The 25,704-nt window shown below is 42.7% G+C and overlaps 1 protein-coding gene across 1 annotated transcript in view; it reads left to right on the top strand.

The window, feature by feature from the left end:
- LOC126187740 (tetratricopeptide repeat protein 37) overlaps positions 1–25,704 on the top strand; it is a 165,851-nt gene that overhangs the window by 45,259 nt on the left and 94,888 nt on the right. The window contains exon 8 of the mRNA XM_049928990.1: positions 4,053–4,232. Within this exon, the coding sequence (XP_049784947.1) occupies positions 4,053–4,232 (180 nt within the window). The remainder of the gene's footprint in view (positions 1–4,052; positions 4,233–25,704) is intronic.

The following is a 25,704-nucleotide window of genomic DNA, read 5'->3' on the forward strand; positions in this document are numbered from 1 at the left end:
CATGAGCATACAATGCAGTCTGTGGAATGTCATGGACGGGCATCACTGGCAGCGCATGGACCCAGAACTACAAATGCTATTGCACAGTTGTAACTCCAGTTGCAAATTTAAGGAAATATTTGTTCCAGCATTGGAAGTCACCTTATGGTGTGACACACCACAAGATCAACTGCGCCTCCACGTTCCCACAACATACCATGAGAAGATATTCCATGTTGTTCGTGATCTTTCTCACTCTGGAAAGGTGACTCAGTGTTTTACATGACCAGGAGCTGATGAGCAGTGCTGCCAGCTAGTGCGAGCATGTTTACATTGCCAGCAAAATGAAGTCAGTCAACATGGCTTCACACCTATTGGAGATACAATCACTTCAGAAACAAGATTTACACATATGCACCTGGATGTCACTGGACCATTCCCTTACTCCATTGCGTACAAGTACTTATTGACTATAATAGATAGCTCTATCTGTTGGCCAGAAGAGACGCCAATATTTTGGCAGAGGCTGTGGCTAATGAGTTTGTTTGCATGTGGATGTCATATTTGAAGTTCTGCCTACAGTGACTATGGATTGTGGCCATCAGTTTGATTGTTTGCTTTTTTCAGAACTCTCAGAAGTAATTGAAACTCCCACCTCAAGGCTACAAGCTACCACCCGACGAGTAATGGAATGGTGGAAAGGCAGTGCTCATGTGGCACGGCATTACCTGGAGTGATACTTTGCCTATTGTACTACTCAGCTTGAGAAATATTAAAATATACATTGGTCTGGCCCAGAGTCAACTAGTTTACAGACAGCAAATTCATGTTCCTACGTGATCAGCGTGTGCAATTAATGGCCACATCTCGTGATCAGACTAAGAGTCAAATTGCGTGACTCAGCTGGGTCACCCTTTTTTTCATGAGGCCCATAGTTCCATCTCATACATAACAATATCTGTGGTGTCAAGACCTTCTTGAGGTATGTTCACTTGAGCAGGATAGAAGATACGTCCCAAATTCCTATGTATTCCCAGCATCCTCAGATCCTGCAAGCAAAATCTTCAGCCACTGGTAATGAGCTATACTTTGCTTTTACAGTGATTTGGGGCTCAACTGGTAATGACACTCCAACACAGGAGCAGTACAGCTGTGCTCTACTTTGGGCAATATCGCTCAGCTGGTCGTTCTCTGTCCTACTCTCAAGAGGGGGCTACTGTGGTGGCGTATTGGCACACAAATCAACAGTTGAGGAATTGATGCAAGCACATGGAGTTAGGAGATGACCTGCAAGAATTTGAATTTTAAATGATTCTTAGTTTTTCTAGCCACTGATATTCAGTACTGATCTGTTGTGTGAAAACTAAAGTATTTTGCTTCGCTACCATTTATCAGTGCTCCTTACTTCACAGTAAAATGATTAATTAGATACTTAAACCTTTCTTCTTATAAAGGGTGTCCCGCAAAACGGGTTTACACTGTTTAAACTTTAATAGCTGAAGTATTAATGATAAACAGATCCAATTGTGATTGTATCATGCTCTCATGACTAGTGTGTGTAGCCCTCCAACTGTTTTTCTTTTGTTCAATTTTTAGTCACCATTAACTACATATAAATAACAAGATGCCTGGGAACTTGTCCTTGGAGCAAAGAAAGCGGTTTTAAAGTGTTATTTGATATGTCAAAACATGAAAGAAATGCAAAGACGGATGGTGGGCAGAGTTTGAGATTGCACCTCCTTTACATGTAATGTTAACAGAATATCACGACAAATCGGAGAGAGAAGGCTTTCACAAGATCCTCAAAGAAGTCCATAAGGCAAGCTGCATGTGAGTCAGGTGCAAGCAAATAGTGTTCACTACATTTTAAAACAAGCAAGGTGCGGGACCGTACATTTCCAGGATGCTTCACGCAATGAGTGAGGATGATCTGGATGTGGGCCTTCAATTTTGTGAACGGATTTGTGATAATAACCAGTTGACTGATGTCAGTGTTTGGTCTGATGATATGACATTTAAATTGAATGGAAGCATCAGTTGGTATAACTGTTTGAACTGGACAAAAGATAATCCCCATGTCAAAGAACAAGCTGTTAATATTCCTGGATTATCAGTGTGGTGTGGTATGTGTCAGAAGACTTGTAGGACCATTCTTTTTTAGAGCAACAGTGACAAGTGTAAAGTACCTTACCATGTTGCATGAAAGAATAGTAGCAGCTGTACATCAACTGTTACAAACATGATTTTTTTCCTCTTTCTTCCGCCTTATTGTGACATGTGGCAGTTCCTGGGTGAAACAGTGTTGAGTTTCCACCCAGACCTCCTGATCTAACGCCATTAGACTTCTTTCTGTTGAGAACTCTGAAGGACACCATGTATACCACAAAGCCACATAAGCTGGATAACATGAGAGAGAGGCAATTGTGACCGCCTTTGACTGCATTCCAAAGGCAACCATTTCAGTTTGTGTCGATCTGTTCTGCAACATTGCAGATTCTGTATTGTTGTCAATTGAAGACATTTTGAAGTCTTCAACAGTAAAATATCATCAGTAATGTTGTGAGCATGTATATGACTTAAAAATTCATGGTTTTCATTAATTTTTGTCAGTGTTATTAAAGTTAAAACAGTGTAAACCCCTTTGTGGGAAACACTGTATTTGAAGAACTGTCTGCTACAGCCGTTTTCAATATTTAAACAGTTACTGAATATGCTTAATGTTGTTCTAATTATAATATACTTTTTTGGGTCAGAAACCCTTTTCGCAGATATCGCACTTTTGTTCTTCCTAGTTGCTGTTGGGATTTTCTTAGTCTTTGATGTTGATTTTACTCAAATAAATGGGTAATGTTTTTGAATTTGGAAAAAAAAACACCATCATTTCAACTTATTGTCTTGCTTGAGTAACTATTTTCTGTAGTGAAAAAGTCTGGAACTGTACCTATAAGACCCATGTAACCAACTGAGAAGCTGCAATGTAGCAGTGTGGCTCTCAAACCACCAAAGTGACATTGCAGAAATTAGTGAGCCGCACTTGTTTTACTCCTTGAAGAACGAGAATTATCACTGATGGAAGTATTATCTAAGTATCTGACACTGAGTGGCAAAAACTGCTTTAATAGATAAACAAACATCATCTGGATCTCAGCTTTTTACTGCCAACTACTGATTTCAATCTGCACCTCCACATCATCTATGAACCATTGAAGGTTGAGTGATGGAAGGAGTTCGACACAGACTGCAGCATATTTCATGCATAAACACAGTAATTCATTGATTGTCACTCAACCTATTATGACCTGAAGGTGATTTGTTGTGAAGATTGAAAAAAGTAGTCAGTAATAAAAAGTTGTGATCCATAAGGTGTTTGTTTATTTATTATAACAAAAGAGATCACAGTTCCATACTCATAGCATCAATTACGAAAAACTGCCTTGCTGGAATGTAAAGTCTGCTATCTTTTTAGCTCATTTTGTGAATATTTTATTTCGTTAAGCTGTTGGCTAAAATAAATCCAAGTGAAACAGTTGCTATCAGATTAATACACCTATAACGGGGTTGATTAATCATTTTAAATCCTATCACTACATCAAATGGTCTTTATGAAAAGACTAGTTTGTGAATGTACATTGTTTAATATAATCAATATGCTGAACATGCTAAGCATCTGATATAGTCCTGATTACAGTAAGTAGCTTCTGACATTGACAGCACTTTATTCCTTGTGTTTTCTCTGTGGTAATATTTAGAAAATTATATTATTCTGTCGAACTTTTGCATTACCAACATTTTGTTTCAGTAGTTTTTTGATACCCTAAAATTGGTGCCACACTGATTTTCTACACCTACCCTCAGTTATTCCATATATTTGAAAGACATTTGAAATGAATAACTGTGTCCAGTGTGCATAATGTCACCTCATTTTTTTACTATCTGTACTTTTGTGTTGCTTTTAGCTGTCTTCTGTTTTAGTTGTGTAAAGCTTACAGCACATAGTGAATCTTTTGACGTAGAAAATATACAAACTATATTTTGATTTCATCAATAATTCAAATTGTGTGTTTTGTTAACAGGCAACCAAACTGGACCCAAATAGCTATTATTGTTTTGTGTATTTGGGAAGATATTACAGTCTAAATGACAAAGATCTTGATAAAGCTCGACGCTGTTATCAGAAAGCATTTCAACTTAATCCTCGGGGTGATGAGGCTGGGATTGGACTCAGTGATACCTACAGGCGGCAGAAGTATGTGGTAAGTACATGGTTGATCATCTGGAATAAGTTGTAGTTACACAGAACTTGGGTGTTTAGATCAGCCGGTTGTAAAGTGATACATCTACTTAACTTGCACACTTCTTGGACTGATAATAAATACAAGTGATATCTGTGCATATGTTATCACAGATTCCTCCTGGAAAAGATATCTTAGTAAATTTAACATTATTAATAAACTGAATATAAAGTATATTTGTTAACTGAAATTTTCAAGTTTTGTTTACTCACCACGTTTGAAATAAAGAATTGAATATCAGATGGAGACACAGAAAGAATAAACTGTGTCTAACTCTCAAGAATATATGTGTATTTTTGATTTTATGCAGGATTGTACTGGCAAGGTGGAGCAAAAAGTAGTGAAAAATATTCTTCATGTAAAAAATTTATGTTCAGCATTCCTACAAGCTCACTTTTCAATTTTTGTGCCTCATTCATCAATACAGCATAAAGCTGAGTAGGGAGGGTGAGATGGATTTGGGTGACAATCTATTCAATCATAGCATTCAGTGACACAAGGACCTGGGATGTGGCAAATAATGAGCACCACAAGAAACTAGTCAAGCTCCGACTGGGTTTGGGTTTAGCTAACCTGAGATCTTAAGCAGGAGGTTGGTGCCCTGTTACTGCTATAACCTCTTGACATGTTGCAGTGACTATCATTGGTCAGGAAACTCAGGTGTCAGGGAACATGGGTAACAGATATCTTGGTAGCTTAACTGCTTGGATCACATGGATAGTACAAACCACTCTAAAACATCCTGATACTCAAGGTGCCCTATATGTATATGGGGTGGAAAGCTATTGAGGCAAAGGAGTTGTTTGGAGACAACCACTGGGACTTCGGACGCTGATCACACTCTTAATTGCAGTAGACTTACTCAGGAATGGGAACATGGTGGGGGAAATTCTGCCTGAAGTAAGCCTATAATCCCCCCCCCAGGGGCCTTATAAGTCTTTTGTGAGTACATACTTGACTATCATGGCTCCCCAACATTTGCGGCATTACTTCCTTTCCATGCTGCATGCTTATACTTCCACTATCCGTTTTCCCTCTGCTTCTTCATTGGATGGTTTTCTTGGTGAAAAATTCTCCAGAAGTGCAGATTGTGCAAGGAAAGTTACCCAATGCGGTGTGTGCTAAACCATTGTCCCTTTTAACGTGTGTACCCTTCCCTTTAATATGGTAATACATCCCAAACCCAACATGGCCTCCAACCCATTGTGGGGGCGGGTTGTCAAGTACCTGCATGGCGGTAGCCTCCTGACCATGCAGGGATTGCACTGTTGATGCTTGAGCTGAAAACTCCCCATGTATACCAAGGAGTATGTGCCCTTCATGACTGGTGCATGGGCACTCCGCGGAATGGATTACTGCTGAGGCTCAGTGGTGCCCATTGGGAGAGCCCCCATCCGGAGCGGGGGGTGGGGGGTGGGGGGGTGGGGGGAGTCACCATGGTGGATCAGCCACAAATGAAGCGAATGAAGTTATCTCCTACTGGTGGCCCAATGGCCCAGCAGTCTATGAAAGCACAGTCCTGTTTCAATGCAGAGATACACAACCATAAAATGTTCCCTTCACTTGCTACGCCTTGGGAAGAAAATACTCCCAGCAATACTGTAAAATGAGGTGAATCCGTCCAAAAATGGCAGTTTTATTATTTTATTTAATTTCATCTACTTATTGTTGTGCTATCAGAATAAAAATTCAGTATGTTAATTTCACAACCTTGATAATTATATATTCATGTATTACATTAGTTTTAGCTTATAATTGCAGTTATTATTTTAAGTCAATTGTAGATAGGTTTCACCTCCTCAGTTGGGTTGGGGTGAATCCAATCACCATCGTATTTAAAAAATATATTGCTGTATTTGCAATAAAATTTTACAATTTTTAGACCAAACAAATTTTTACAAGGTCATTAAATTTGAGATTTTTGCTATAGAAAAACTTGCATCACAAAAATTGACAAACAAATTAATTTTTAGTTATTGTGTGTCATTATCAATGTGGAAGGTATTTACTCAATGTCATAATCATCTATCCCTTCAAAAATAAATTTACCTTGCCTTCTATGTTCTGGAACAACTTTTTTAATAATTTGGGCTCTTTTTACATAAGTTGCATCGTCACCTTCTGGAAAGACAAAATAAACGTTACCATCAAGAACTTCCTTTCTCAGAAATGTCATTTCATAGGTTTTTTTTTTAGAGGTGCTTTCAATTTGACCAATAAAAAAAACCTAACGTGTTTTTTAGGAAATGTTACTACGGTGAAATCATTTTCTTTAAATTTACGCTGATTTGTATCCTTCTCCTTGTCCATTTCTTCATTTTCATTTGACTTGTGCTGTTATAGATCACTGTTAGATGTTCCAGATAGGGAATCCCTGGTTGCAGCCACATTCCTATCATTTTCATTGAAGTCACTGATAACAAATCCCTTTCCTGGAGTTAATGCTAAATGCTTTGCTTGGCACAACTTTCCTTTTGTTTCATTAGAGCAAATCTGTTTCAACTGCATTTCGAAGGCTGCTGCCCAAGAGCTTTCTGATGAGCTGGTGCCATGTGCATTGTTATCTGTAATTTGTGAAATGGCTTTATCGTGACAGACAGGAAAAATTCCTGCTTTTATGAACCCAGATATTACATTTGATTTGGACTTGATAGCTTTATTTTCAAAGGTGTCTTTTTTTTTTCCAACCACCTAGGAAATTTGAATTTTAGCACCACTCCTCTATTCTTCCGTTTCCAATCATTTAGCACATTTCTCCAAGCAAGTTTTAAAGGTTTAAAAAAGGCCACATCAGGTGGCTCATTCAAATGAGTAGAATTATGTGGTAGAAGCACAAATTTAATGTCCTGTTCCAGGCACAGTTTAATCACGTTATATGACAGATGACTTGAGAGATTGTCCCTATAATCATTTAGGTCCCTTTAATTGCCAGGCATAAGGCAAGACAATTTCAACAAACCATGATTTAAACATTGTTAGGTCAAACCAACCACTTTCATATCTATTATAACCTGCACCAATTACGCCCCCTTCTGTCCAAGTATCTTAAAGGTGTTTTGCCCTATAAACTGTGTATGGTGGGAGGACTGAGCCGTCGGTAGGTACTGCTATCATCACACTGATGCTTGACTTAGAACTATCCACTATTCTTTCAGGATGTCTTGTGCTTCACTTCACTATTACTTTCACCTGTCCAGGATCGTCACAAAATTTTGTCTTGTCATAGTTTATAATGTTGGAGGGAGGACACCACTCAAGGTCACTTCAAGGTTTTTAAAATAATCAGTCACTGTTTCTTGGGTAACTGCTGTCTTTGCCCTCTTCACATTTTCATTTACTCTAATCGTTAGTTCTTTATTTCGTTTCAAAAAAGATTTTACCCACTCATGCCCAGGTTGATTGTCATGAAATCTCTTTTCAGTCCTCCCTGCTAGATTGAGATAAGCCTGTACAATGTCCCTAACACCATAATTCCTCCAAGGAAACCCCCATTTTGCACAACACAATAATCCTTCAATAAGGTTTTTTTCCTAACTATTTTTAATGCCTATTTTGTTTGTACCTTTCCTTGAGTTTGTCATTTAATGTGGTATATGGAACTGTGTATTGCTCTGAAGCTTTCCGGATGCTTAATTTTCCTGATTTGACCTTGCACTTTGTCCATCATGTACATAGGGGGTCAAAGGACAATAGGGTTACTACTGGTGCCCTTATCTTGGCCTTTGAGGGCAATTCATTGCCTGAAATTGTGGGTGTGGCAGCATGTGAACACTCCCTGTGCACTTCCCCCATCTGTGTCAACTGTGGAAAGCACCATTCTCCCTGCTCACCAGACTGCACTATTTTCCAGAGAGGAAAGAAGACAAGAATTCAAGACTGTGGATAAACTCAGTTACCAAGAGGCCAAGAAGTAGTAAAAGTGGTTGCACTCAGCATGTCAAACAATATCATATGCTACAGCTATGATGATGATGCCCCCTTTGGCGATGGTGGTACTCCTGTTCGTTACACCTCTTACAGTGGGCACTCAGGGCTGCTCAACTAGCTTTTGCCTGACATCAATGTCTTTTAGCCTTTGTCTTCGACCTCCAAAAGGCTTATGACGCTACAGGGCAACAAAACATCCTTACTACCTGACACGAGTATGGTCCTTGGGTTTCTGCCCATGATTTTCATCCCAAACTTCCTGTTGCACTTTATGTTCAAGTTAGTGCTTCCCACAGTACCCCCCATATCCAAGAGAATGGGGTCCCTCAGGGCATTGTACTGAGTGTCCCTCTCTTTCTAGTAGCCATCAATGGTCTAGCAGCAGCTGTGGGGGCCTCAGTATCACCATCCTTGTATGCTGATGACTATTACATCTACTACTGCTCTTCTGTGTGGGTGTTGCTATACATCAACTGCAAGGGGACATACGAAAGGTGCAGGCATGGGCCCCTCAACTATGGCTTTGATTTTCCACAGCCAAGACTCGTGGCATGCACTTCTGTCGACATCATACTGTTCACCCACAACCAGAACTTTACCCCAACAACCAACTACTCAATTTGTTGCAGACTTACTACTTTCTGGGACTGGTCTTCAATTATCAGTTGATGTGGATTCCCCATCTTCAGCTTAAGCGAAAGTGCTGGCTGCACTTTAATACATTTTGCTGCCTGAGTTAACACCAGCTGCTGTGCAGATTGCACTACCCTCGTGCAACTTTACAAAGCCCTGATGCAATCCCGTCATGATTATGGGAGTCTGGCATACGGTTCTACATCAACTGCAGATACTGTATCTGATACCCCAATTGTGGGGCTCAACAAGCGACAGGAGCCTTTTGAATTAGCCCTGTGTACAGCTTACGCGTGGAGTCTGTGGTCTTAGCGTTGTGGATCAGGTGCCAACAACAGCTTGTCGATTATGCTACACACGTTAGCAGCTCCCCTAATCATGCGAACTACTGGATCACTATCTGCATCCAGTCTATCCTTTCTGAACTTCAGTTTTTTTCTCTTCCAACTCTCCTCTGGACCTGCTCCCTTATTTCTCCATGGTGCATCCCTCTGCCACAGCTTCATCTTGACCTACCACAGGGTCCGAAAAACTCGACTCATCCAGAGGTCCTCTGCCGCCAATTTTTCTCTATCTTTGGCACATCCCAGTGTTCACAAGTAGTCGACACTGATGGCTTGATGGTTGCTGGTCTTGTAGGCTTTGCTTACATTCATGCAGGACATAGTGAACTGCTCTCCTCACCGGATGGCTGTAGTGTTTTCACTGCAAAGTTGGTAGCCATCTCTCGTGCTGTTGAGCATATCCATTCCTCAGTTTGCAAGCTCTTGACCAGTGCTATCCCTTGGTCAGTATAGCCTGGCTACCAATAAATCGACTGTTGAGATTGGTATTCCAAAAACCGATCTCCAGTTGGTATTATGCTGTCAAGTTTTAGGTGCCTGGAATATAGAACGGCTGGACTCTTGGCTTCACCAAATGAACTATGGATGATAAAGGTGACTACGACTCTGAGAAGATCCTCCATGGAGGCCTCTCGCAAGAACTCAACCATCCTTTTCTGGCTCTGTATCGGCCATACTTGGCTAACTCATGGTCATCTCCTCCATAGCGAAGACCTACCCCATTGTAGTTGTGGTTCCTGTTTGACTGGGTTCCACATTTTGCTAGACTGCCCCAATCTAGCTGTCCTGTGGTGGACTCTTAATCTCCCTGACTTGCTGCTACCACTGGTGTTAGGAGACGATGCTCCAGTGGCTGACTTAGTTTTACGTTTTATTCATGAAGTGGGCTTTTACCACTCTCTTTAAGGGAGGGGCGTTTAACCTTATTGGTCCATCGAGGCATTGGCAGAAACTCTGTTCCCTCATATACCCATACCAGGCTGTAACTGTCTAGGCTTGGTGGTCCAGGCCGGTTCTCACCCTACCTGCTCTTTTATCCTTCTTTTCCCACCCCACCTTCCCCCCCAATCCCCCCCTAACTGTCGTGGTGGTCTGTTAGACTTGTTCATCTTTTGGCCCTGTGTGCTTCTCTTGCCCTGTCCATGTTTCTAGTCTTTACAAGGCAGTCTCGGAGGAGAGTACCTCTGGTAAGTGGTGGGGGCTGGGGGATGTGTGTCACCTCATTGCACTCTAATTTTTGGGGCTTCTGGCTGGGGCATCTTGTTTTACCTTTCTTTCTCTTTACTGACCCTTAGCTCAGCTTGCTAACATTGGTAGACCTTCGGATTTTCTTCCCCGTGGTTTTGTGCGGTAGGCTGTCTCTGATCTACAGTCATATAGAACTGTTGTTTGAAGAAAAAGATACTGATGGCCTAGTAGTTTGGTCCCTTTAACCATCCAGCCAACCAATCTGTATTTTCATAGTCTCTCATGAAACTTCAGTGTTTCCTACATCATAAACTAAAAACAGTCTCAACAAAACAAAAGAGATTGTCCACAGACCACTAATGTATATCATATTTACAGCTGATACTGCAATTTATCTCACTGACTATCAAATTGTTATAGTACGCAGACAGTATCTGCCTATATGCAATTGTCACGTAACTGTGGAGTATTTAGCATAGACTAAATTTTTCTACCTTTTTTTTCTTGATTTATAAATATTGGACTAGCTGTATCACTTTGCAAATTATTAGTAGTGGTGTTTACTTGCAAATTTGTGTGGCATCTTGTCCCACAGATGAATTTGGGGGACTACACAATACCAGTAACCTCAACTACTTATTTCCTGTCTTTATCTACAACTTGTGACTGACATTGGGTTCCAAGGTTCATTAAATGATAAACATCCTCTGTGCATCAGTTTGTACCTGGTAGGGTGCACATGCTACCATAACGCTTGCCCTGTAACAGTTCACTGATACGACCACGGTTGGATTACAATGCAGTCTCATCCTACTGCTTCATCGAGTTACAACTCACCAGTTAGACAAAAGCAGCACTGTTGCATCAGAATCAGCATTGAAATGATGCCTTCAACACTGTCCAGTGCTCTGTTCTTGAAAGCAGCAGAGAAGCCTCTTCATATCCAGTTCCAGTTTGTAGTAGATAAATTTATATTGTGGAAAATCCAAACTCTGGAGCTTCCCGTTGCTCAGAAATTAACTAAGCTACAGTAGCTTCTTTGGGCCAGTTCTCATATTTCCTTTGAGACAAAAAGTGTGCTTCCTGTAGTAGATAGCCCAGGTTTCACAATCTTGTATATATAAAGCCCTGCAGTGTATTGCTAAAACACGTCAATCTACGAAACAACTTAAGACTAGCCTGAGAATCTTTGTTTCACATACAACGTGAAACACCACATCTACGTGCTGTAATCACTTCTGGATACCTGATGATGGATAAATTCCAAAACTCATCATATGAGCAATAAAGTCATTTTTTCCTCATGTTTGACTTTTACCATTGCCACCCAGTCAGCCTGAATGCAGAACTACTGATTATTATAATAATGGTTGCCTACCTCCTGCATGACTGTTGTCAAATTTATGTTATTGAAATTAAAACATTCTCGAAAATCTTGGAGTCCCTGGGATCGATATCTAACCAGTATCAATATTGATAACAAGCAAAAATGGTCAAGATTCTTGATTCCCGGAATGGATTAACTGTCTATAAACATAAATAAGTTGTCCAGATCCCTAAGTGGGTGAGACCTAGTAGCACCTGTCCAGTTTGTAGTAATATTTTATATGACTGCTACACTTTAACATGCTACACAGGCAGGTAAAAACAAAGATGTCCTTGGCTGTTCATTGATTTTTCCTTAGGTATGTCTCCAGACTTTTGGTCAGGTGAATACAGGGTTATAAATACAAAATCAAATAGGGGTAATGCAGGAGTAGGTTTAATAATGAATAAAAAAATAGGAGTTCGGGTAAGCTACTACAAACAACATAGTGAACGCATTATTGTGGCCAAGATAGACACGAAGCCCACGCCTACAACAATTGTACAAGTTTATATGCCAACTAGCTCGGCAGATGACGAAGAAATTGATGAAATGTATGATGAGATAAAAGAAATTATTCAGGTAGTGAAGGGAGACGAAAATTTAGTAGTCATGGGTGATTGGAATTCGAGAGTAGGAAAAGGGAGAGAAGAAAACATAGTAGGTGAATATGGATTGGGGCTAAGAAATGAAAGAGGAAGCCACCTGGTAGAATTTTGCACAGAGCATAACTTAATCATAGCTAACACTTGGTTCAAGAATCATGAAAGAAGGTTGTATACATGGAAGAACCCTGGAGATACTAGAAGATATCAGATAGATTATATAATGCTAAGACAGAGATTTAGGAACCAGGTTTTAAATTGTAAGACATTTCCAGGGGCAGATGTGGACTCTGACCACAATCTATTGGTTATGAACTGTAAATTAAAACTGAAGAAACTGCAAAAAGTTAGGAATTTGAGGAGATGGGACCTGGATAAACTGAAAGAAGCAGAGGTTGTAGAGAGTTTCAGGAAGAGCATAAAGGAACAATTGACAAGAATGGGGGAAAGAAATACAGTAGAAGAAGAATGGATAGCTTTGAGGGATGAAGTGGTGAAGGTAGCAGAGGATCAAGTAGGTAAAAAGACGAGGGCTAGTAGAAATCCTTGGGTGACAGAAGAAATACTGAATTTAATTGATGAAAGGAGAAAATATAAACATGCAGTAAATGAAGCAGGCAAAAAGGAGTACAAACGTCTCAAAAATGAGATCGACAGGAAGTGCAAAATGGCTAAGCAGGCATGCCTAGAGGACAAATGTAAGGATGTAAAGGCTTACCTCACTAGGGGTAAGATAGATACTGCCTACAGGAAAATTAAAGAGACCTTTGGAGAAAAGAGAACCACTTGTATGAATATCAAGGGCTCAGATGGAAACCCAGTTCTAAGCAAAGAAGGGAAAGCAGAAAGGTGGAAGGAGTACATATGTTGTGACTCGCCGATTATTCAAAGTGCCGCCGCGCAATTACGCACGTCCTCTACGTGCGGCGCTGGCTGCCAGCCAGGCAGCAGCTGCGCCACCTAAGCGGCCAGCCGAGTAGCGGCCGCTAGACTGAGACTCAGTGTTTGATCGAATGCCGACTTGTACACATGTCAACTTACTCAGTGACTTATATGTGTTGTTGTGTTGTCCGAATTATGTGTTAAATTTGAAGATATAAAATTGGCGACGAGGTAGTGGATTTTTCCTTTTCACCGTTGACTCTCAGGGTTCCATGGCTACTGTCGAGCAGCTCTTGCAAAATCTCCTTGAACAGCAAACACTTCTAACAGCGGCGATTCGCGATTTCGTCGCGGCGTCCAATGCGGGGCGTTTCTCGTCGTTCACTGTACCTCCTTTTCCACCTTACGACGAGACGGCGGAAGACTGGTCTGATTATGAAAAACGTCTTCGACAGCACTTCTTGGCATTTCATGTCACGGACGAACAACCATGTAAGTCTCTGTTCCTTTCCTGGATTTCACCTCAAATGTATCGGTTGTTGTCGCAATTGGCTCCTTTGAAGGATCCTGCGTCTTTGTCCTTTGCTGAAATGTGCTCCCTTCTGTCTGTCTATTTTCAAAAGCAAACACATGTGGTAGCCTCTCGTGTTGCCTTTTATCGCTGTCACAAACAACCAAATCAGTCCTATCGCGCTTGGGCTGCTGAACTTCAAGGCCTCAGTCAAAAGTGTCACTTTGTTACTGACGTTCACAAAGAATCCTATGCCGATTCCATGGTACGGGATGCTATTATCCGGTCGGCGCCCGACAAAGAAGTTCGGCAACGTGCCCTTCAGTTGGCGAATCCGACTCTAGATGAAGTTCTCTCCATTGCGCAGTCTTTTGAAATTTCTCGCGCCGCTGGGGCGCAAATAGAAGCGTGGGGTGACGTCGGAGTAATACAACCTCTGTGCGCTGTTGACGACACGTGCGGCGCATCCCCACCGGGCGACGTGGCCGCAGTGCGCTCCCACGCGCAGCCTCGGCCTAGCCGTAAACAACCCACTAAGAAACTGCAGCAAAATCCCCGGCAACTTCCTTCATGTCCGCGGTGTTTTACGAAACATTCACGCGAGGATTGTCCCCAACGTTGGGCTGTGTGTCACAATTGCAAAAAGAAAGGTCATGTGTCTTCCGTTTGTAAATCCGACCGCATACATGATGTTCATGAATATGCCGCTGATTCTGATTCTGTGTTGTCTGTCAATAGCACTTCTTCCCTTTCAGGGAAGTTATTCCTCACTGTCCAAATCCTTGGTCGAGATGTTTGCATGCAAGTGGATACCGGTTCTGCTGCCACTATAATTAATTCTCAGACGTATCTTCAGCTGGATTCTCCACTCCTGTCCCCTGTCACTCGGCAATTACGGACGTACAATAAACAGAAGATTTCTCTCTTGGGACAGTTTAATGCTGAGGTATCTTAAAAATCCGTCGTTCGCACTGTTCCCATATTTATGGTCGACCAGAGCGCCGCAGAAAATCTTTTTGGTTTCGATGCCTTTCGCGTTCTTGGGTTCTCCATAGATGACTCCGTCAATATTGTCTCTGACGCTATTCCTTATGCTCCACTGGATTCCTTGTCGACGACATTTTCGTCCCTTTTTTCTCCTGGGTTAGGCCGTGCAAACGACTCTGAAGCTCATATCACGCTCAAACCCACTGCTCGGCCTAAGTTTTTTCGGGCTCGGCCCATTCCTGTGGCCCTTCGTGATCGGGTAAAACGGGAGTTGGATCGTCTCACTGCTTCAGGGGTCTTGCTTCCTGTCACTTCCAGTGAGTGGTCCTCTCCTGTCGTTGTAGTTGCTAAGCCCAATGGTGATATTCGTCTCTGTGGCGACTTCAAAGCCACTGTAAATGCTCAATGCCTCATCGACACTTACCCTATGCCCCGTCCTGAAGAACTGTTCCCTAAACTCGCTGGAGGACAGTATTTTTCTAAAATTGACCTGTCGGAAGCTTATCATCAACTTCCTCTCGACGCTGCTTCCCGGCAGTTTCTGGTCCTTAACACGCCTTTCGGCCTCTATCAATACCAACGCTTGCCATTCGGGGTTGCTAGCGCCCCTGCTCTCTTTCAGCGATTCTTGGAACAATTATTGCTCCCTGTCCCGGGGTGTATTAATTACATGGACGACATTGTTGTCACTGGCTCCACCACTGAAGAACATCTTCAAAATCTCCGCACACTTTTTAATGTCTTACAGACTGCCGGTCTTAAGTGTAATTCAGAAATCACAATTTTTTCAGGCATCTATTACATACTTGGGGTTTCAACTCTCTCGGGATGGTATTCGTCCGCTTCAACACACTGTTGCTGCGATCGATGCCCTTCCTCGTCCTACATCTGTTAAGGAACTGCAGGCTTTCTTGGGGAAAATAGGATACTATCACAAGTTTTTACCGTCTGCGGCGTCGGTGGCTCAGCCATTGCATCGCCTGTTGCATAAAAACGTACCTTTTAACTGGTCCGCGGCATGTGACACGGCTTTCCGGAAATTAAAGACTATGCTGAAACAGGCCCCGTGCCTGGCTACTTATCGACCTGGCCAACATCTTGTTCTTGCCACAGACGCCTCTCAATACGGGGTTGGTGCCGTCCTTGCGCACCGTTTTTCTGACGGTTCGGAACAACCCATCGCTTATGCCTCCAAAACGCTCACGGATGCCCAACAAAAGTATTCTCAAATTGAGAAAGAAGCTTTGGCCATCATTTATGCTCTTCATAAGTTTGGTGTTTTTCTCTATGGCTCAAAATTTCATCTTGTTACGGATCACAAACTGCTTGTTTCCTTGTTTCATCCATCAACATCACTTCCCGACAAGGCTGCACACCGCCTCCAGCGTTGGGCTCTTTACTTGTCCCGTTTCAATTATGAGATTCATTTCCGGCCAACGGCTCAACATGCGAATGCTGATGCTTTGTCTCGCCTTCCCATGGGTCCTGATCAGGCATTCGATAGGGACGAACTTTTGTGTTTCCACCTGGATGTTGCCGAGCAGCGGGTTGTGGACGGGTTCCCCATCACTGGGGACAGACTGGCGGCTGCTACGGGTTCTGACCCTACCCTCTCCCGGGTTTTACGCTGTATTCAGAAGGGTTGGCCAGATCGCCCGTCCGCCAAGACTTCTGATCCGTTGCGGAACTACTACACTTTGCGCTACCGCCTCACGGCTAGGGATGGTGTTATCCTCCTCTCCACTGACAATGCTTCGCCGCGTATTGTGGTACCTGCGTCTTTGCGTGCTTCGGTCTTGCGCCTCCTTCACCAGGGGCACTGGGGTGTGTCTCGCACAAAATCTCTGGCACGCCGTCATGTGTACTGGCCTGGCATAGACTCTGACATCGCACACATGGTCGCTGCCTGCGGCCCTTGTGCGTCACAGGCCGCTGCCCCAAAGTCATCTTTGTCACCGTGGCCTTCGCCTGAGAAGCCCTGGGAGCGCATTCATGCTGACTTTGCGGGACCCTTTATAGGTACTTATTGGCTCCTCGTAATTGACGCCTATTCTAACTTTCCTTTCATTGTCCGTTGCACGTCACCTACCACCGCGGCAACCACCAGAGCTCTCGCCCGCATTTTTCCTTTGGAAGGCCTCCCCTCTAGTCTTGTTACTGATGTTGTTGTTGTGGTCTTCAGTCCTGAGACTGGTTTGATGCAGCTCTCCATGCTACTCTATCCTGTGCAAGCTTCTTCATCTCCCAGTACCTACTGCAATCTACATGCTTCTGAATCTGCTTAGTGTATTCATCTCTTGGTCTCCCCCTACGATTTTTACCCTCCACGCTGCCCTCCAATATTAAATTGGTGATCCCTTGATGCCTCAGAACATGTCCTACCAACCGATCCCTTCTTCTGGTCAAGTTGTGCCACAAACTTCTCTTCTCCCTAATCCTATTTAATACTTCCTCATTAGTTATGTGATCTACCCATCTAAGCTTCAGCATTCTTCTGTAGCACCACATTTCGAAAGCTTCTATTCTCTTCTTGTCCAAACTATTTACCGTCCATGTTTCACTTCTGTACATGGCTACACTCCATACAAATACTTTCAGAAATGACTTCCTGACACTTAAATCTATACTCGATGTTAACAAATTTCTCTTCTTCAGAAACGCTTTCCTTGCCATTGCCAGTCTACATTTTATATCCTCTCTACTTCGACCATCATCAGTTATTTTGCTTCCCAAATAGCAAAACTCCTTTACTACTTTAAGTGTCTCATTTTCTAATCTAATTCCCTCAGCATCACCCGACTTAATTCGACTACATTCCATTATCCTCGTTTTGCTTTTGTTGATGTTCATCTTATATCCTCCTTTCAAGACACTGTCCATTCCGTTCAACTGCTCTTCCAGGTCCTTTGCTGTCTCTGACAGAATTACAATGTCATCGGCAAACCTCAAGGTTTTTATTTCTTCTCCATGGATTTTAATACCTACTCCGAATTTTTCTTTTGTTTCCTTTACTGCTTGCTCAATATACAGATTGAATAACATCGGGGAGAGGCTACAACCCTGTCTTACTCCCTTCCCAACCACTGCTTCCCTTTCATGTCCCTCGACTCTTATAACTGCCATCTGGTTTCTGTACAAATTGTAAATAGCCTTTCGCTCCCTGTATTTTACCCCTGCCACCTTTAGAATTTGAAAGAGAGTATTCCAGTCAACATTGTCAAAAGCTTTCTCTAAGTCTACAAATGCTAGAAATGTAGGTTTTCCTTTCCTTAATCTTTCTTCTAAGATAAGTCGTAAGGTCAGTATTGCCTCACGTGTTCCAGTATTTCTACAGAATCCAAATTGAAGTTCCCCGAGGTCGGCTTCTACTAGTTTTTCCATTCGTCTGTAAAGAATTTGTGTTAGTATTTTGCAGCTGTGGCTTATTAAACTGATTGTTCGGTAATTTTCACATATGTCAACACCTGCTTTCTTTGGGATTGGAATTATTATATTCTTCTTGAAGTCTGAGGGTATTTCGCCTGTTTCATACATCTTGCTCACCAGATGGTAGAGTTTTGTCAGGACTGGCTCTCCCAAGGCCGTCAGTAGTTCCAATGGAATTTTGTCTACTCCGGGGGTCTTGTTTCGACTCAGGTCTTTCAGTGCTCTGTCAAACTCTTCACGCAGTATCGTATCTCCCATTTCATCTTCATCTACATCCTCTTCCATTTCCATAATATTGTCCTCAAGTACATCGCCCTTGTATAGACCCTCTATATACTCCTTCCACCTTTCTGCTTTTCCTTCTTTGCTTAGAACTGGGTTTCCATCTGAGCTCTTGTTACTGATAATGGTCCGCAATTTGCCTCTTCCGACTTTGCGGATTTTTGTGCTCGTCACGGCGTTACGCATGTCACGGCCCCGCCGTTCCATCCACAATCCAACGGTGAGGCTGAACGACTGGTCCGCACATTTAAGGCTCAGATGCGGAAACTTCTGACTTCTTCTGCTGCTGATGACGTGCTTCTCCAGTTCCTGGCGTCTTACCGTTTCACCCCCATGGGCGATCACAGCCCAGCTGAGCTCTTACATGGCCGACAGCCCCGCACGCTACTTCATCTTCTGCGGCCTCCCACCTCACGGCCGCGGGTGCCTTCACTTGGCCGGTTCACCGCCGACGACCTCGTCTGGGTACGGGGATATGGCAGGCGGCCAAAATGGAGCCCGGGCCGCATCTTACGAGACCGTGGCAGACGCCTGTATGAAATCCAGACGGACACGGGTGTTGCAGTGCGTCATTCGGACCAGCTTCGGCCTCGGGTGCCAGCAACGCCTGTTCCGAATGCCGCCACACCACCTTTGGCTCTACCTGATGCTCGGGATCTTGGCATTTCTCAATACTCACAACGCAGCCCTCTCACCGTCATCGCGATGCCAGCACCAGAACGGACGCCACCAGGAGACGTGCCCATGCAGGAACCGGAGGACCGTCCTCTGTCAGAGTACCTCTACTCGCCTCCTCCTCCAACAGACGCCGACACATCGCCCATGTCTCCTGTCATATCAACTGGACTTGCCGCAACGGGCAGATTGGTGCAGGGGGCCTCAGCAGATTCAACCCCTACGTCTCCTGTCATCTCAACCCGTTATCATCGGGGACACTTCCGTCCGTACGGGAAGCCTCCTCCTCGAGACTTTACGGCGAGTCAAACGACGCCTATGGATGTTAGCCATCTCCAGGACACCTCCATCAAGACCAGTGCAACAATTTCAAAGGGGGGAAAAGTGTTGTGACTCGCCGATTATTCAAAGTGCCGCCGCGCAATTACGCACGTCCTCTACATGCGGCGCAGGCTGCCAGCCAGGCAGCAGCTGCACCACCTAAGCGGCCAGCCGAGCAGCGGCCGCTAGACTGAGACTCAGTGTTTGATCGAATGCCGACTTGTACACAGGTCAACTTACTCAGTGACTTATATGTGTTGTTGTGTTGTCCAAATTATGTGTTAAATTTGAAGATATAAAAATATAGAGGGACTATACAAGGGCGATGTTCATGCGGACAATATTATGAAAATGGAAGAGGATGTAGATGAAGATGAAATGGGAGATATGACACTGCGTGAAGAATTTGACAGAGCACTGAAAGACCTAAGTCGAAACAAGGCCCCGGGAGTAGACAACATTCCATTAGAACTACTGACAGCCTTGGGAGAGCCAGTCCTGGCAAAACTCTACCATCTGGTGAGCAAGATGTATGAGACAGGTGAAATACCCTCAGACTTCAAGAAGAATATAATAATTCCAATCCCAAAGAAAGCAGGCATTGACAGTCGTGAAAATTACCGAACAATCAGTTTAATAAGACACGGCTGCAAAATACTAACGCGAATTATGTACAGAAGAATGGAAAAGCTGGTAGAAGCTGACCTCGGGGAAGATCAGTTTGGATTCCATAGAAATATGGGAACACGTGAGGCAATACTGACCATACGACTTATCTTAGAAGAAAGATTAAGAAAAGGCAAACCTATGTTTCTAGCATTTGTAGACTTGGAGAAAGTTTTTGACAATGTTGACTGGAATAATCTCTTTCAAATTCTGAAGGTGGCAGGGGTAAAATATAGGGAGCGAAAGGCTATTTACAATTTGTACAGAAACCAGATGGCAGTTATAAGAGTCAAGGGACATGAAAGGGAAGCAATGGTTCGGAAGGGAGTGAGACAGGGTTGTAGCCTCTCCCCGATGTTATTCAATCTGTATATTGAGCAAGCAGTAAAGGAAACAAAAGAAAAATTCGGAGTAGGTATTAAAATCCATGGGGAAGAAATAAAAACCTTGAGGTTCGCCGATGACATTGTAATTCTGTCAGAGACAGCAAAGGACTTGGAAGAGCAGTTGAACGGAATGGACAGTGTCCTGAAGGGAGGATATAAGATGAACATCAACAAAAGCAAAACAAGGATAATGGAATGTAGTCTAATTATGTCGGGTGATGCAGAGGGAATTAGATTAGAAAATGAAACACTTAAAGTAGTAAAGGAGTTTTGCTATTTGGGGAGCAAAATAACTGATGATGGTCAAAGTACAGAGGATATAAAATGTAGACTGGCAATGGCAAGGAAAGCGTTTCTGAAGAAGAGAAATTTGTTAACATCGAGTATAGAATTAAGTGTCAGGAAGTCGTTTCTGAAAGTATTTGTATGGAGTGTAGCCATGTATGGAAGTGAAACATGGACGATAAATAGTTTGGACAAGAAGAGAATAGAGGCCTTCGAAATGTGGTGCTACAGAAGAATGCTGAAGATTAGATGGGTAGATCACATAACTAATGAGGAAGTATTGAATAGGCTTGGGGAGAAGAGGAGTTTGTGGCACAGTTTGACCAGAAGAAGGGATCGGTTGGTAGGACATGTTCTGAGGCATCAAGGGATCACCAATTTAGTATCGGAGGGCAGCGTGGAGGGTAAAAATCGTAGAGGGAGACCAAGAGATGAATACACTAAACAGATTCAGAAGGATGTAGGCTTCAGTACATATTGGAAGATGAAGAATCTTGCACAGGATAGAGTAGCATGGAGAGCTGCATCAAACCAGTCTCAGGACTGAAGACCACAACAACAACAACAACAACAACAACGTCTCCAGGATCTGCCTACCAGATGCCATCATGGTGTATAAAGTCATATTGTACTGGTGTACAATGATGAGTTTTTTTGTAGGAGTTTGAAGTCTTCTTTGGTATTTCTAAATCAGGGCATTAAAGTTTTGGGGTTTCAGTTAAAAAAGTTGGAAGAACCTATTCCCATCCATTCTTTTGACGTGACTGTAAAATCGTGCATGTCTTTCATGGATTGTGTCCGTAATGTTATCTAGTTTTGCCATAGACTTCCTTGTTGGATTTTTTTTTTGTGGTGCATGCCATTCTTGTAATGGAATCCCATGATTGTTATACTGATTCTGCACACTTTTTTTTCTTCAGTTCTTTGAGGAGGAACTTATTTGCATTTCCGGACAGGGTTTCAGTTGCATATTTTCTATAATAATGATTTTAATGACTGAAATTGTAGACCATTCGTCTTCATGAACAGCCTTCAGGGAAGTGGGGCAAATCTAGAAACACTGTGGTAAAAAGAGAGGAAGCATGCAACTCTTATAAATTGTATCAGTACACTATATTAACAAATAATGATAACAAATTTCAGTCAGAGAAAAAAAAATGTGTTTATTTTCTTTCATACATTGCTTTCCTTGTGGGAAATAATGTTCAGGAGTCTTTTATTGATTACAAAAGAAGTCCCATCCATTTGTCCAAAGTTGCATTACATTGTCATTTTTCCTGAAAAAAAAAAAAAAAAAAATGTTGCAATGTGGTAGAATAGTTATCAGTGCGCTTTGTGTTTTGGTTGGTTAGTGTACAACACTGCCCATGAATGATGGATCTGGGTGAGGTGGGATGTCTTGTGTGCCTCTATGATCCAGATAGCTGTACCGTAAGTGCAACCACAGTGGAGGAAAGTTGTAGAGAGGCCAGACAAACATGTAGGCAAACACGTGGTTCATGAAGAGGGGCAGTAACCTTTTCAGTAGCTAGAGTGGCAACAGTCTAGATGGTTGACTGATCTACCCTTGCAACACCAGCCATCATGCCTTGCTGTTTGTAATGGCAGTTTTAAATTAAATGTAAACTGACTCTAACTCTGTTCTTTCTGTTGACAATCTCCTCACCTACCTTTAACACTACGTTATGATTAAAAAATTCTATGCAAAAGACACACATTTCAGATGAAACAATATCTAATAATAATGGCCCACCAAATTCATTGATATTAGTTGTGAATTATTGATAAAATTTCTTTTTATATATGAGCCAGCAATTTAACTGTAGCTGTGTATTAAATTTAAACAATCTCTCCCAAATAGATTGTTCACCTACAATACCTGACGAAAGAGGTTTGTCAGCATATAATGCAGTATTTTGTTGAACCTTTTGCTTAATTCAAATGTCCACAGATTCCTCCATTGTTGTCAAAGAAAAGTACGAAGTTTCTAATTTAACTGAATCTGTACCTTGTTCTGCAATCTTAAGTCCGACACTAGTGTCTAAATGCCTTCAAAATCTATATTAATTCGAGAGAATATTCATTCACTTTTTTTATAATTAGGGCAGACCATTCAAGTACTTCAGAATGTATCTGCCATGTTATATTTAAGATAATGGCTCCTAATTCTAATAGATTTCTATTTATTTCTAATTTTTCTTGATGTGAATCAGTAATGTGTTGATCTATCTTGATATTAGTCACATCTAACTTTGCATGTGTCTCAGCAGTAGGTTGTTCAGCTTTAACATCCAGATCATCTATAAACACACATTTAATTTGTTAATTGTTTTAGCCAGAACCTTTAAGTCAAAGCTGGTTTGACCTACTTTGTCATTCATCTCACCTGATCTGGCATTCCATTCAGCCTTTAACTCAATACCTTCAGCATTTAAATCTACTTCTGACTGTTTGTATCTAGTTTGGCTTCTAACTTGTTTGGCTGTTCCTTAAATTGTTCACTCTAATTTGTAAAAAATTCTTTAAACTGCTCCTCCGTACCAAGTGAGGTGGTGCAGTGGTTAGCACACTGAACTCACATTTAGGATAATGACAGTTCAAACCCACATAAGGCCATTCTGTTTAGGTTTTCTGTGATTTCCCTAAATCGCTCCAGGCAAATGCCGAGATGGTTCCTTTGAAAGGGCACGGCTGACTTCTTTTGTCGTTCTTCCCTAATCAGATGAGACTGATGACCTCGCTGTCTGGTCTCCTCCCCCAAACAACCCTGCAGATGCTGGGATGGTTCCTTTAAAAAGGCACAGCCAATTTCCTTCCCCAACCCAATGGGACTGATGGCCTCGCTGTTTGCTCCCCTCCCCCAACCAACCAACCAAATGCTCCATAAAATATAAAAAATATTATTTGACTTCAATATAGCTCACCAAACTTAGTTGAGCAGCTCACCGAGCCATGATGATAATGATTAGCCAGATCACTGCACTCAGTGAGATCGAGTTTTAGTAGGTTGGTAAGCAATTGATGATAATGCTGCTAGTTGCTGCATCATTGCTGAGGACCTGATGAATACAATCATCGTGCTTAGTGATGTTGGTGACCAGTCTTTTGACTCGTGAACTTAATTATCTTCTGTGACTTATCTTTTGCCTATAACTTTAATTGTTACATGGTGGCAAAATTATTCTTTCTTAAATGCTTGACTTTCCATGTATGTGTTTCACTCCAGCAGGTTCGCCATTCTTTTGTGAGTTCATGCATGTTGCACACCGGACCCTAAGCTATTCTACCTTTCCAGGCTGCATTTCCTTCCCTGTGCCCCTTCCTCCCTGTCCTCACTCCTCCCCATGTACCCCTTCCTTCCCCTCTACCCCCTCCTTCCCCTCTCTTGGTGTTCTTACTTATGTCGACCTGCTATCCACCTGGTTCTTTGTATTCCTTGCTGTTTTGTTCCTCTTGCTTTTTCGTAACCATCCATCCTTTATGGCATTCTTGGTCCCCCTTTCGGGTTTGACCTCCACTTCCAAATTTTCTATCTATTGTGTAAGCCATTTGGGGAGAACTCCATCTCTAGAATCTATGGTATGGATACCTCTTTCCCCCTTCTTTACCCTCTTCCTTTCCCACCATAGTCCTCCTCTGCCGCACTAAGTCACCAGCACATGTAGCCAGTGCATGTTGTGGGACTGTTATGTACCCATTTGGCTGAGCTCGCTGACAACACAGGGATCACATTTTTTACGTATGCCTAGGAGTAGCTGCTTGTCATTTGGGAGCAATGGTTGCTGTGCCAGACAGCCCATGCTGTGGCTGAGCTGTGCCCATGGGGAGAGCCCCTGATCAGTGTGGGTGGTATCAGGGTAGATAATTTGTGTATGAAATGTATTGAGCTTCAGAAACTGCCCATTCTTCTACAGCCATATCTTTGGTTGGTAATGGATCATTGCATGCTGCTTCTTATGACCTTGCAGCCTTTCTGTCCCTGGCTATACCGTGGTAGGATGGCCAGGCTCAGTGGCTTCAGATGAAACAGTTCCCCACTACCTGATCTGCACTAGGACAGGGGGGGACACGTTCACTGCCACGAAGCCATTATTTTTTGTGGAAAATATTGAAGACAAGTTTGCTAAAGTGAAGTCTCTCATTAAGATGCTGTCAGGTTCACTGTTGATCAAAGCTTCTTCTGCTGCTCAGTCTGGAGTCCTTGCTTGAGCTCATCTTGCTGGTGTCCAGTCTTTGAATATGGTTCTGGGAGTCATTTTTCATAGGGACATCATCTTTCAAACTTATGAGGAACTCCAGGCCAATCTGGAATGATGTCGCATTCATTTTGCTCAGCATGTGCAGAAAGGTCATAAGGACAGTTGTACTGATACCAATGCTTTATTCTGGCTTTTGAGATAGATACCTTCCAGGAGAAGGTCAAGGTATGTGTCATCGGGGTGATGTGAAGCTGTATGTTCCGCCACCCATGACATGCTTTCACTGCTTGCATTTCGAACACGTCTTCCTGATGAATTGCGGACCCTCTATGTGGTGAATGCGGACATGGATACGTGCGTAGCAAGCATGGGACTCCGAGCTAGTGTGGCCCTCCTTCCTTTCCGGGCTGCATACCTTCCTTTTCCACATCCTTCCCCATCCCCCATCTTCCCCCCCCCCCCCCTCACCACCACCTCTTCCCTTCCCTTTCTCCCCCTCTGGGAGTATGTTTAGTGCCTACGTACAGAGACGGATGCTCAAAACTGTATAACAGTCTTCTTCACTTTCTCTGCTGGCAAGTCTTTGTCCTTCTCTTTTCCTTACCTCTTCTCTTTACCATTTTCTCTGCTGCGGTGTTTGGGATCTTTGTTATGAATACTCCTCTGGAAAATTAGATGCTAAACCACAAGTAGTTAAAACAACAGCACTGGTATATCACTAGTGAATGTGCCTCTCCCATCTGGTACAAA

Source organism: Schistocerca cancellata, chromosome 5, assembly GCF_023864275.1.
Source record: "Schistocerca cancellata isolate TAMUIC-IGC-003103 chromosome 5, iqSchCanc2.1, whole genome shotgun sequence".
Lineage (NCBI taxonomy): Eukaryota > Metazoa > Arthropoda > Insecta > Orthoptera > Acrididae > Schistocerca > Schistocerca cancellata.